This window comes from Natator depressus, chromosome 9, assembly GCF_965152275.1.
Source record: "Natator depressus isolate rNatDep1 chromosome 9, rNatDep2.hap1, whole genome shotgun sequence".
Lineage (NCBI taxonomy): Eukaryota > Metazoa > Chordata > Testudines > Cheloniidae > Natator > Natator depressus.
In genome coordinates this window covers 35,858,575-35,871,009 of record NC_134242.1, presented here as the reverse complement: position 1 = coordinate 35,871,009, position 12,435 = coordinate 35,858,575, and the positions used below count along the sequence as shown (strand labels likewise).

Sequence of the window (12,435 nt, the reverse complement as noted above, 5' to 3'; positions counted from 1 at the left end):
GATATTGGCACAGAGAGTACACTAACAAAGTTTGCAGACAATACCAAGCTGGGAAGGGTTGCAAGTGCTGTTGTGGAAAGAATTAGAATTCAAAATGACCTTGACAAACTGGAGAAATGGTCTGAATTAAATAGGATGAAATTTAATAAGGACAATTGCGAAGTACAATTAGGAAGAAATAATCAATTGCACACATACAAAATGGGAAATGGCTTCCTGGGAAGGAGTACTGCAGAAAAGAGCCTGTGGGGTTATAGTGGATCACAAACTAAATATGAGTAAAAAATGTAATACTGTTGCAAAAAAAGCAACCATCATTCTCAGATGTATTAGCAGGAGTGTTGTAAGCAAGACATGAGAAGTATTTCTTCCTCTCTATTCAGCACTGATAAGGCCTCAACTGGAGTACCATGTCCAATTCTGGGCACCACATTCCAGGAAAGACATGGACAAACTGGAGAAAGTCCAAAAGAGATCAACAAAAATTATTACAGGTCTAGAAAACCTTTGAGGAAAGATTGAAAAAAATTGGGTTTGTTTAGTCTGGAGAAGAGAAGGCTGAGAGAGGACATGACAATACTCTTCAAGTATGTAAAGGTTGCTATAAAGAGGAGGGTGATACATTGTTCTTCTTATCCGCTGAGGATAGGACAAGTAGTAAGGCCTTAAATTGAAGCAATGGAGATTTAGGTTAGACATTAGGAAAAACTTCCTAACTGTAAGGTCATTAAGCACTGGAGCAAATTACCAAGGTAGGTTTTAGGATCTCCATCATTCGAGGTTTTTGAGACCAGGTTGGACAAACACCTGTCAGGGATGCTGTAGATACTTAGTTCAAAAGACTTTCCCTCCTACATTTCTATAATTCTCTAATTCTATAAACCAATGAACTGTCTTCAAAGAGAAATCTTTATAGCCATTTTTTGTACACATACACAAATATTTTAATATAATTGTATCTGAAAAGTTATTCATATTTTAGTACACTTATTATTAACTAAAAAGATAGTCTTTTAAATTTTGTAAAAATGACATATTTTACACATCCTCTATTTACAATTGTGACATACTTAAATGTTATAAAACACCCACTTTTGACCTTTAAAATATATGTATACTAGGACTCAGTATTAGATATATTATCATTTACAGCAAACTTAGGGCTTGCTGTGGAGCTAAACGTTCAATGGAAATTTCATATTCAGCCTCGCTTAATAAAGACTTCTAAATAACAAACAAACAAACAAACAAAAAAAGATAGGAAATGTACAAATACAAGGTTGGACAAAAAAAATCAAGCTAGCAGTTTTAAAAAATATTATCACTGTGAAGACTCCCAATAAATTAAAACCATACCGCACAATCCATTTTCATGGTATTGTTCATGATCACTTTACATTAAAAAAAAATGTCCTCCAGAGGTATGCAAAAAGTCACAGATGTTTCAGTCAAATGTCAGGATTTGGTTTCACTGCTCTTGCAGGGCTGTGTTTGTTCTACTGAAGGTTCGTGAATAGGTTCGTTCCATTCCTTGTGGCTTTGCTGGATCCTCCTTGTGCATAATCTTTTTATTAAAATTTTTTTTAAAGAAACAGATGAAAACAAAATGAACCCACTGAGTATTTATTTCAACAATTTTTACTGTTTTCAATTATCTTATATTTTTGGTTTATTAAATAATGCATTATTTATTTTAGATGCTTGATAAAGGAAACTTGTAGTTCAAAAAATTAACTTCATTTGGAGACCCAATCCTGCAGTTATTACTCAGGCCACTCTCTCATTAAGAGGGTTTCCAGAATTAAGGCAGCAGAATCGGGCCCCTGGTTGGAATCCTCAACATTCTGTCAATCAACATACTGCATAGTTCCCTAAACAATGTTTTTTCAACAATACCGTCAAGTAATCCCAAATTGAGTAGTCACCTACACTTTATAAACTCATTAGACTTACCTCTATTTGACCACTTGTAATGTTGCATATGCACACCACAATCCTGCGATCAGACCCTTGTAGGACTACTGTGCCCATACAGAACCCCACTGATTTGCATGGGGATGCAGGCAGTTGCAAGGATCTGCCTGATAGCAGGATCAGGGCCAGAAATAGAGCCTGCACAATTTTACTCCCCTCGGCAAGCCTCCCTTGAATTAGGAAGGGTATGTAGGGTAAGGCACATAGACAATTAGACCTAGATGCGTCAGAGAGAAACTCAACAGCAAAAAATGTTTCCCCCTGCCACATGTCACCGTCAGCTGTGATAAAGATATATACAACTGCTAGAAAAAGTTTCCTTTAGTCCCAGTAACATTTACTTTTGCCATTTATTATAATAATAGATTGAGAGCTTGTCTTCTCTCAAGGAAGACTACATGAAGAAGTGAAACATTTCCAGAAATAACATCATTATCATTGTCTCACAACATGTTGCAGTTGGCAATAGTGGATAATAGAATATAACAATGCTTTAATGATGCTCTTTGAGGATAACAACACCACCTAGTTCTTATGTGGTGCTTTTCATTCATAGATATTGAAGTGCTTTACAAAGGAAGTCAATATCATTATCCCCATTTTAGTGACCTGCCCAAGGTCACTTGGTGGCAAAGCTGAGAATAGGACCCAGGTCTCCTGAGTCCCAGGCCAGTGCTCAAGCCACTAGGAATCACCAGTGTTTCTTGTCTTTGCCAACACTTCTTTAGCAAGTCTGAATTTAAAACAAAGATATTGGAAGTAATTGTGCTAAAGAAGTTAGAATTTCTCCTAAACTCCTTCTTGTGACTTTATTTGTTACTTGGGGATTAGCTACCATCAGAGTTCCTAATGAATACTGATCTTGGGGACAAGAGTGACTGAAAATAATTTTCTCTTGTCCTGGAGCTCATGAAATATGCATTTTCCAGCATATAATGATTACTTAGGCTTAGAAAAATTTAAAGAGACAATCTGGACATAACAGTCACATTTACAAAAAAAAAAAAAAAAAAGGACAAAAAAAAAAGACAAACCCTTACCTCTGTTACACTGAAGATTATTACATCTGAAAGGATTGTAAAGGACAAACCCGCACGTACAATAGGAAAGCACTGCAAAAAGGGGGCCAGATTCTGAAACTCTTACACTGACTAGTACTTTCTTCTGCAAGTAGACCCATGGACCTCAGTTATTCAGGGAGTAAGATACTACTTAATGGGAATAAGGGTGGCAGAATCTGGCCCTGAGTTTGCACTCATTACACAGATGAAATCCTGCATCTATGCATGCAAATGGGTGTTTGGGTCTGCAACGTGGGTTACTGTGCATCCAAACCCAGACTTCAGCACACACAATTCATAAATGCAAAGAAAGATTTTGTACATACTAGTGATTGTGCATTTTGCATGACTTTCCTATTGCACCTGAAAATGTGGCCCTAGAAGCCTATTTTGCTATTTATCATTTATGTTGATTGTGTTTACTTTTTCTATTTTACTCAGCATCAATAATGAAAATAGGTCAGTTTTAGCTTATATTCCTGGTTCTCATGAAGTAGCACAAAGATGTTGTGTTTGGCGTCACAAGAATGCAATGGAGTATTTAAACAGAATAGGTTTCTTAAATCTGAATGTTTTGCCTAACACCAGTTAACAGTATCTCTGCATACATGTCTGTATAATCACTGGTCCCAATTCTACCTCACATACTCCCTGGAGCCAATAAGAGCTGTGAACTTATGTCTCAAGGTAGAACTGGGCTATTATCTTTAACTATTAGAAATAAAATAAACATTTATGTAAAGATTAAACAACACAGGCAGAACAAGTACACAGAGGGCAAAAAGAGGTGTTTATTGCAATATTTTGTCCCCTTGGCAACTCAAAAGTTTTCTCCTTCCCCTTTCCTTTTGCAAAGGTACTTCTCAGGCATTTGGCAAACATTATTCCTCATTACTCCTGGCTTCTAGAGAAAGTAAGTACAGAAGGATTCTGAGATCCCTTTCCACCAATACCCCTCCCCACCCTGGAATTCCAAATCACCTTCATACACAAACACAGTGCTTACTCTTCTGTCCGGGGTTGTGGTGAGACAGCTGCCATCCTTTTCCCCAGGACTCACACTTACTGTCTGTGCATGAGCTCCCACAGCCTGTGCCACAGACGACACAATGCTGCTCTTACACCTGTTTTTTTTTTTTCTGGGCAGTTCCTAAGATGTGTGTTCCTGACCCCCTCCTCCAGCCATCACTGCCATCATTGCAGAACTTGCCTTATGGCAAGGATGGCAGAAAGTGATCCTTCTCCAACCATTTGGTATTAGCAGGTTACCATGCCGTATCATGGACAATGCACTTCCCCACCAAAGACTGAGGATATCACCTTCTGCTAAGCTCCATGATCCTAACAGTGCAAGAATCATCAGTGCCAAGGTTGTTCATAAACTCAGACTGCACACGTATCATGTCTCCCATCCCAACCCCTCACTGGGTTCAACACGAGTTAGACATGACACTTAAATGGACGTAAAATGTAGGTAAAACAAAATCAGCAAGTGAAAGCACGTGACATCAAAGGAAAGTATAGACATAAGAAAAATAAACATACCACTTTTGTCTACAGTATTGAGGGAAATGTTAGACAGGGAAGAAGAGAAGCTGTATAAGCATGGACCATGACAGAGCTGCCAGAAAAAAAAAAAAGAGAGAGAAGAGAATATGTAATGAGAGTCACTGTCAGTGGGTGTGCTATCAAAACAGCCTCAAATATAACAATGAGCAACACACCAGACCATAATGTCATTGTAGAGAACATGGTACCATTATGATAGTGCCTCGATGTTTCCCACTGTGAAATAAATATTTCAGCTGCAATTTAGAGTGTGTAAAATGTATGGTGATGGTGCTCTCTGCTCAGAAGTAGGGAAGCAAGAGGGCTCGAGCTGTGCAAAAAAATCATATTGCTTGGAAAGCTGGAAAAAAAATCCTGTTTTATTGCTAGATTTTCAGAAAGCAAAATATTTGGTGTTTTTTTGCCCTTAATTATATTTCTGCAACAGCAAAAAACAAATTTCTCAGAGATCTATTAACGGAACACAGCAACTAGAGTGTGAAGAACTTTCCAGAGAATTGGTGTTTTGTGCCCATAAACATTCTTTTCACACTGGTGAGAATATGATACAACGGTTTCCAAAGACACTGGTCAACTGGCAGGGAGAAAAATATTGAAAGCTGCAAAAGGTCTTTCTTTTTGAAACCTGCCAGGTAGGAAAGGAAGCTGGAACAAGATGGCGGTAGGAAGACACACATTTTTTAGTTAGTTTTTTAACAGAGATTTTCAAAACACCTTGGTATTGAGGAAATAACCAACTACCTGGGCTTTTGCTCTCACAGGCTTTGGTGTTACTAAACCCCTTGGAAAAATAAAAGCCTTGTTATGTACAAGTAATTATGTACTAGTCTATCAATATTTTCCTGCACTGAAAAAACGTACAGCTAAATGATATTCAGGTTCATATTTGTATTTGAAAAGTATTCACTGAATATCTTATGCAAATTTCAGTTTGTGGACTGCTAGTAACTTGTTCATTTTGCCTATTCATTTTTCATTATTTGTGGTGCCTAATTTGTTCACTTAAGTCACATGTTAATTGTTTCTGATGAGTGACTGGATGATTAAAACTATTTAAACAGGAGACCCATGAGCAAAAAATGACACATTCAACACTTCTAAATTTAACACAGAACTTTTGGATGACTTTCTTGAAGAATATGATAAAATGTATGAAATGTTTGGAGTTCAACAAACATTTTCACAAATAAACTAGTGGTAATCAGAATCCTGAGATAACAAATCATAGCAAATAATGGAACAGATTCCCAGCTGGTGGAAATAAGCATATTTCCATTTACTTTAACAGAGCTACATCGATTTGCACCACATGAGAATGTGGCGCAATGATAGTGAAGCAAACTTGCCATGTTTATTTGCAAATACATTCATGAGTCACTTCTTATATTATTCAACAAGCTGTAGTTATCATTCACCTTACTCGTGAAGATATATAATATAAATTAGCTGCCATGGGGTCTGGGGGTGTTCATTAAATATCCTTGTTAGATACCAGTAATTATGACACTGATAATTATGTAAACTGGGCAACTCTGTATACAAATGGTACTTATTTGTGCAGTTAGCCACTTTTCACGTACAATTACCTGTTCATGTGTGAAAATATTCCAGGTGCAATTTAGAGCTGTTTACATACTAACATGCACCAAAGTAACTAAACTGGTTTTAATTCACCCTTTTTGTTATTTTGGTTTCAGTTTCTGTGTGGAATCTCTTATTGTAGATAAATTATTACTTGACCTAAATCAAAACAAGACACTCTTAATTTAAAGTAAAAGAGTCCACACCCAGCCACTGCACCGAAATAACAAAAGGTGTGAATAAAAGGCAGTTTAGTTATTTTGGTGGATGTTAGTGAGCTTTACACATAATATAGCAGGAATTATACAGGTCAGGATTGAGTGGCATTGGTCAAACTGCACAAATAAGTTTGCACAATAATTGTTGCATTGTTCTTGGTTGCAGTCTGCATTATTAGTATTTTACTTGTGGTTAATTGTACTAACCCTGAAGTTAATTGTATTCATTCATCATAGGAAACAAATAGCCACCTCCATCCCCACCAGCAAAAGTTAAAATAGAACATCTGACCTGTTCATTCATGACTTCAGAGAGCTCGCTGAGCATATCCTTATAATGAGACTTCATTTCTTCTTGATATTCTAACTGGTCCTCTTTAATAAGGCGTTTGTTAACTTCAAGAGCATGCCCGCATGCTTCTGCAAACTGCCTACAAGCACAAACATACACCAAAGAACATCTGTGCAAAAAACTCCAGTGAAAAAATATTATGCCCCCAACTTAAAGTTATATACTAGTTGGGGCAAATTATGGCACTCAGTTATAAATCCCTAGGAGTACTCAGGCCAATGTGATTTACACAGATGTCAAGAGAAATTTTACGCAAGAACGAATTGCAAGGCGTGGCTTTATCTAGTCCTACATAAAACATTCTGCCTAATTTCATGTCATATCACTGAATGTTTCTCATCTGTTTGCACTGGCCAAACAAAGTCTAATGTTTACTTTAAAACCAGTATGTTTACCTGAAGATTTCCTTCAGAAGTTTGACTTGGTTATCAGGATATTTCTTAGCATTTGTTTCTTCAAGAAAAGCTCGGGCGTATGCCATTGGTCCTGCATTTACCTGTTGGAGGAAAAGCACCTGGATTAGGGAGCAGAACAGTACACTTTGACTGTAATTTATAATTCTTATTGTTTAAGGCTCAGGGTCAATTTCTGTGCTTACAGTGCGTGAAATGACACTGACTTCAAATGGATAGTACAGGGTGAATATGAATAGAGATTTTGTTCCGTATTCTGCATCTTGAAGACATTCTGCCTAGCATAAAGCTGCATTCAGGAAAGTGCCAAAAGCATTTCACAACTGAAGCTAAACACATCGGTATTTATCTTCCACACGTTTGTTCTGAATCAATGACTTAAGAGAAACTGTTAATCTTCCGAGGCGCCATTTTCCAAATACAAATATGGTAGGTATTTCAATTTAACAAAAATACCAAAATTAGACTGTAGGTCAGATCCCTAGCAGGTGTAAACTGGAATAGCTCTATTGAAAGGAAAGGAGCTGTGCTGATTTACACCAACTGAGGATCTGGGCCCATGTGCCAGATAGATGAATATCTTAGAAACTTTCATATGCAAACGGTGCACTGGACTTTAGCTAATGTAGTCAAAAAACGAATCACACTGAATCACAAGGGCCAAATATGCTCTTCTCTCTAATCCCAGTTTTTCTACATAAGAAATCATTAAACTGACCTGTACAAGATTCTCATTAAAAAAGTATCTGAATGCTCATTTGAGTACCAGGCTTTAGTTTAATATGGTCAGGCTGTTCAGGTTAGAAAGAGTTTAACATTTATTAGAGGAACACTAAGGGTATGTCTACACGGCAAGAAAAATACCATGGCACCAAGTCTCAGGGCCCAGGTTAATTGACTTGGGCTTGTGGAGCTCTGGCTGCCAGGCTAAAAAAACCCTCCACTCTCTCAGGGTTTCAGAGCCTGGGCTCCAGCCTGAGCCTGAACATCTACACTGCAATTTTTCACTCTGCAGCTGAGCCCTGCAAGCCTGAGCCAGCTGACCCGGGTCAGCTGCAGCCAGGACTCTTTTATTGCAATGTCAATATACCCTAACAGACTTAATTATAGCAACACTGCCAGGCATCAATCCAACACCTATTAAAGTCAATGGGAGTCTTTCCACTGATTTCAATGGGCACTGGAACAAGACTCAAATACCCTGGAGTAAAATAGATTAAATATGCTCCACAAGTTGCAAAGACCCAAATAAAAAAGGTGGTTGGTACGTAAACATAAAACTGAGCCATTGTTACCTTGACGCTGACACTTCCTTGAAGTTTGAGTTGCAGTCTAATCATGTCCACTTCTTCCATTGTGCAAAGCTGTTTAAGTTCTGAAACCTTTCTGGACATCTCATCAATAGCTACTTCAATGGGGTTCAGTTCTGTACTTGTTTGGCTTATGACTTGAATACGCTTCTTCACGTACGGAAAGAAATGACTGGCTGCTCAAAAACAAATGTAAAACAGTCAAAGAAATTCCACTCCCACAAGCTGGTAATTTTGGAAGCAATGCTAGTGGGTTCATAGTTTAGACTGCACTCATTTTTTCCATTTTATAAACACCTTTGTGGTCCAGGAAAATTAATACATGTACAGGATTGGCTCAGCAGGTCTAAACAGATATTTTGATGCAGTCATTTCCGGTTCCATTTTGATCTAGCACTATTTGTCTCATATATTTGTCAGACCCTGACAGCACATGACTCTCAAAACTCACAGATTTTAAAATTCACACCTTTCTTATTCTGTGTTAGGGCCCTGATTCATAAGCCTGTGTTTAACTTTAGGCACTTCAGCAGTTCCCTAAAATCAAAAAGACTACTCACATAATGAAAGACAGGCATGAACTTAACCCTTTGCTTAGCTGAGGCCTAGATCTCCTACATTTGCTAACTGTAACAAATCAATCATGAAACAGTAATTATCCAACATGACTGTTGTCATATTCACAAAGAGAAGCAGACAGAGAGGACATGCCTCATCAAAAGCAAGAGCTGGGAAGGAAATCATCCTGTGAGAATTTTTGAATTTCAAATTCTGTTCCTGTCCCAAATTCGGATGAAAAGTCAAAATCTCAAACATTTTCATGAATCGAAAATCTGAAAAAAAATATTTGGTTAATTGAAATTTAAAAAAAGATAAATTTCAAAATGTTTTCTTTGGATTTTGACCATTTTTAATCTTTTTTTATAAACTATAAATTAACTTACATTTTGAAACAAAAAAATTCAACATGAAAAAGAGAACTTTTTCATTTTGAAAATATCATAACAGGATGATTTGACAATTTCAAAACTTTTTTTTTTCCCAAAACCTTTTCCAAAATGGGAAATTCTTGAAAACCAGCCCCTTTCCAGGAACAGTTTAGATAATTTCTAACCAGCTCTATCCAACGTACTTCCTTACAGCTCAGCCAGCAAAGTGACTCAGCGAGTTTGTCTCCTGGACCTTGGGAAGTTTGACAGAAAAAATTGCCTGTCCTAAGGCTCCTTTCTGGTTCTTCTGCATACGTTAGGAAGCCTCCTCAGCCCCATGTAACCCAATGGTGAGCATCAGTTACCGATCAGTTGGAACCCTGGACAAGCCCCAATGTACTTGATGGCTGCCATCTTGGCCCACACACTGGAGGCTGAACAACGGAGCTCCAGAGCTAAAAGCATGAGCTGCTACTGCTGGAGCTAAAGAGCCACGGCTCTGTAGGTGGGGTTGCAAAAGACTCATATCCTTTGTAGACTGGGCACCCGTAATACACACTGACCAGTGGCAAAGAGTCCTGTGGTACCTTATAGACTAACAGAGGTATTGGAGCATGAGCTTTCGTGGGTGAATACCCACTTCGTCAGATGCACGCAGTGGGAATTTCCAGAGGCAGGTATAACCTGACCAATGGGTTACACTTGCCCTGAGTGTCCAGTGTTCTTTCCCCAATGCACATCAGTTGCTGCCTCAACCCCCACAGCTGCTCCTCTTTCCAGTGTTACATTCAGTTCTCTTGTAAACAATAAATGCTTCATTTTTATGTGTATAATTTCTATAAATGTAAAAACTTCTAAAATGTATCCATTTTATCCATGTAAAATCTAATGTATTGAAGCAGTGGGATGGGACAGTGGATGGGAGGGTGGATGTGGGGCGAGCAATGGACAAGTGGTAGTGAAGCTGGAGAGAGACATAAGGTTCCAGCCCAGTACATAAAGCAAAGGATGGAGGCTGAGTGCATGCTTTGGAGCAGATCTGGCCAGGCAGCAGGGCTAAGGAAATTGGGGAGCTGATGAAACAACCCTATCTACTGATTAAAAGTTTACACACCAGTAGGCTAATACCCTAACACCGTAATACACGCACTTTCAGTTCAACAGTACTATTGCCTCCCCACCCCAAAGTCAACATCAAAGAACTTAGTACTGCTCAGATACTAAACAACAGCCATTGTTCTCTGTGCTTCATTCCCTTGCCCTTGTAGCTGTATCATAAAAGAGATGCCTCCAGATATCAGGTATTTTTCAACCTTGACTCCACAAAACATTTAAGTGACTAAGTCTGTGCTGCAGGCAGCTTTTCCCATTTGGCCCTTTGGGGAGAATATATATCCTGAAGTCAGATGGGCTCTAAATTTTCTGTCATTTTGAAGTCTTTCCGTGAATGTCAGCCTCTGTATTAATTTCTACTTGTGAGAACAAAGCTCATCAAGTGCATTTCAGACAGTTTCTTGTACACTCATCCAAAATTTCAGATATGTCAAGTTTTAGCAGTAATTTCGTGGATGTTTATCACTTTTCTTTAAGATGAGATTTCAATCATGACAAAAAGCTGAACATTTTCTGTTCAGCACCACAGTTTAATCGGATTCAATGGAAACTGGTGCCTGCAATACTTCTTGCAAAAGGGTACCTTCCTGTCTTAGAACACAGGGATTTCTGGGCATCTCTCTCACTGACAAGACATAAGATATATGGGGTTATGTTTTTTATACAGTTATTATATATTACATAGAAGCCTTCTGTAAACCTGGTATCATGTTCTAATTTTTAACAAATACTCATATCTGAAGTGGTTTATTTTTCCAAACAGGTAAATCTTGCAAGGTCCACTCTGCTTTATCTTTAGTCTATGCAAGCTAAGAAGAATAAAGAATGAGGATTCTGATTTCACTAAACTGGTATAAATCAGGAGTAACTCTACTGTGAAAGTGGGGTGAGTGAGAGGAGAGTAACAAGGAAGAATAATGTCAGCTGATTATTCTACAAACAGATCATTTTTCTTCTGTTATTTAATTGTCTGCAAAATTGTATAATGTGTGCAATTTGGGCATATTAAAGACTATGCACAGAAATACGGACACAGTCAAATGATTATTGCTCACTTAACACAAAACTGTCGGCAAACTACAGATTGTGGACCATATTATGCTCACTGATTTTTGAGCAGCATTGCCCTTTGAAATCATATGCAATTTTTTTCTTATAGTCAGAACTCTTAACAGAAAAAAGGCAGCAACATACTTGTCAGGATTGTGCGTCTCTTGCATTGCTCTTCTACCCCTCCGTGTTTTTTTCCTGACAGCGTGAAAGGCGTTTCAAATACAAAATGGTTGATGTTGTGATGCATTTCAAAGTCGGTCTTCCTGTCGTCAGCCTCCTTCTCGTCAAAGAAAGGCGTGACATATGTGACCTGGATATAGGCGTATTTTGGATCCAAGTCTTTGGGGTTGACCTGTGTTAACATTGTTACACATGATGAAACAAGGTATCTGATACTGACTTAGTATTATTATTAATACAATCTCTGAGTGTTGTTTACAGGCTTGCTGTTTTTACCCACTGTGGTTTTATTGATATTTGTGTAAACACAGTTCATGATTTTTAAAGGTAATGTTGGACACATACATTAACACTTAGATCACTGACTGTGGGGCATGTTTTTCAGTTGAAGTCAATGGGAGTTTTGAGTACAGCTCAATGGCAACATTGGATCTGGGTTGAATGAATTAGAAAGAAAATAGACAATTTCTGCCTTGCAATGGTAATACATATTTGTGATGTACATTGTGATCACATTTGTGATTACAATGTTGTCCTTCGGCCACATCACCAGGCCAGTGCAGCCCTAGGCCATACTAGAAGGCATAGCTCATTTTTGTTATAAAACTAGTGCATACTAGTTCCGTACTTTGCTCATATCCATTAGAAACATCTTCTTGGAAACGTTTATGGTATCACAACA

General features: G+C 38.0%; 1 protein-coding gene across 11 annotated transcripts in view; it reads right to left on the bottom strand.

Moving 5' to 3' along the window:
* Window positions 1-1,023: 1,023 nt before the first annotated feature.
* Window positions 1,024-12,435, bottom strand: part of DOCK10 (dedicator of cytokinesis 10) — a 248,355-nt gene continuing 236,943 nt past the window's right edge. For 8 of the 11 annotated variants that reach the window (XM_074963916.1, XM_074963908.1, XM_074963913.1 and 5 more), the window contains 6 exons: window positions 11,715-11,925; window positions 8,464-8,654; window positions 7,151-7,251; window positions 6,696-6,834; window positions 4,581-4,656; window positions 1,024-1,564 (listed from right to left, as the gene is read on the bottom strand). In XM_074963916.1, the coding sequence (XP_074820017.1) occupies window positions 1,497-1,564; window positions 4,581-4,656; window positions 6,696-6,834; window positions 7,151-7,251; window positions 8,464-8,654; window positions 11,715-11,925 (786 nt within the window). In that variant the 3' untranslated portion in view covers window positions 1,024-1,496. The remainder of the gene's footprint in view (window positions 1,565-4,580; window positions 4,657-6,695; window positions 6,835-7,150; window positions 7,252-8,463; window positions 8,655-11,714; window positions 11,926-12,435) is intronic. The other 3 variants (XM_074963911.1, XM_074963917.1, XM_074963918.1) reach the window with 1 other exon arrangement.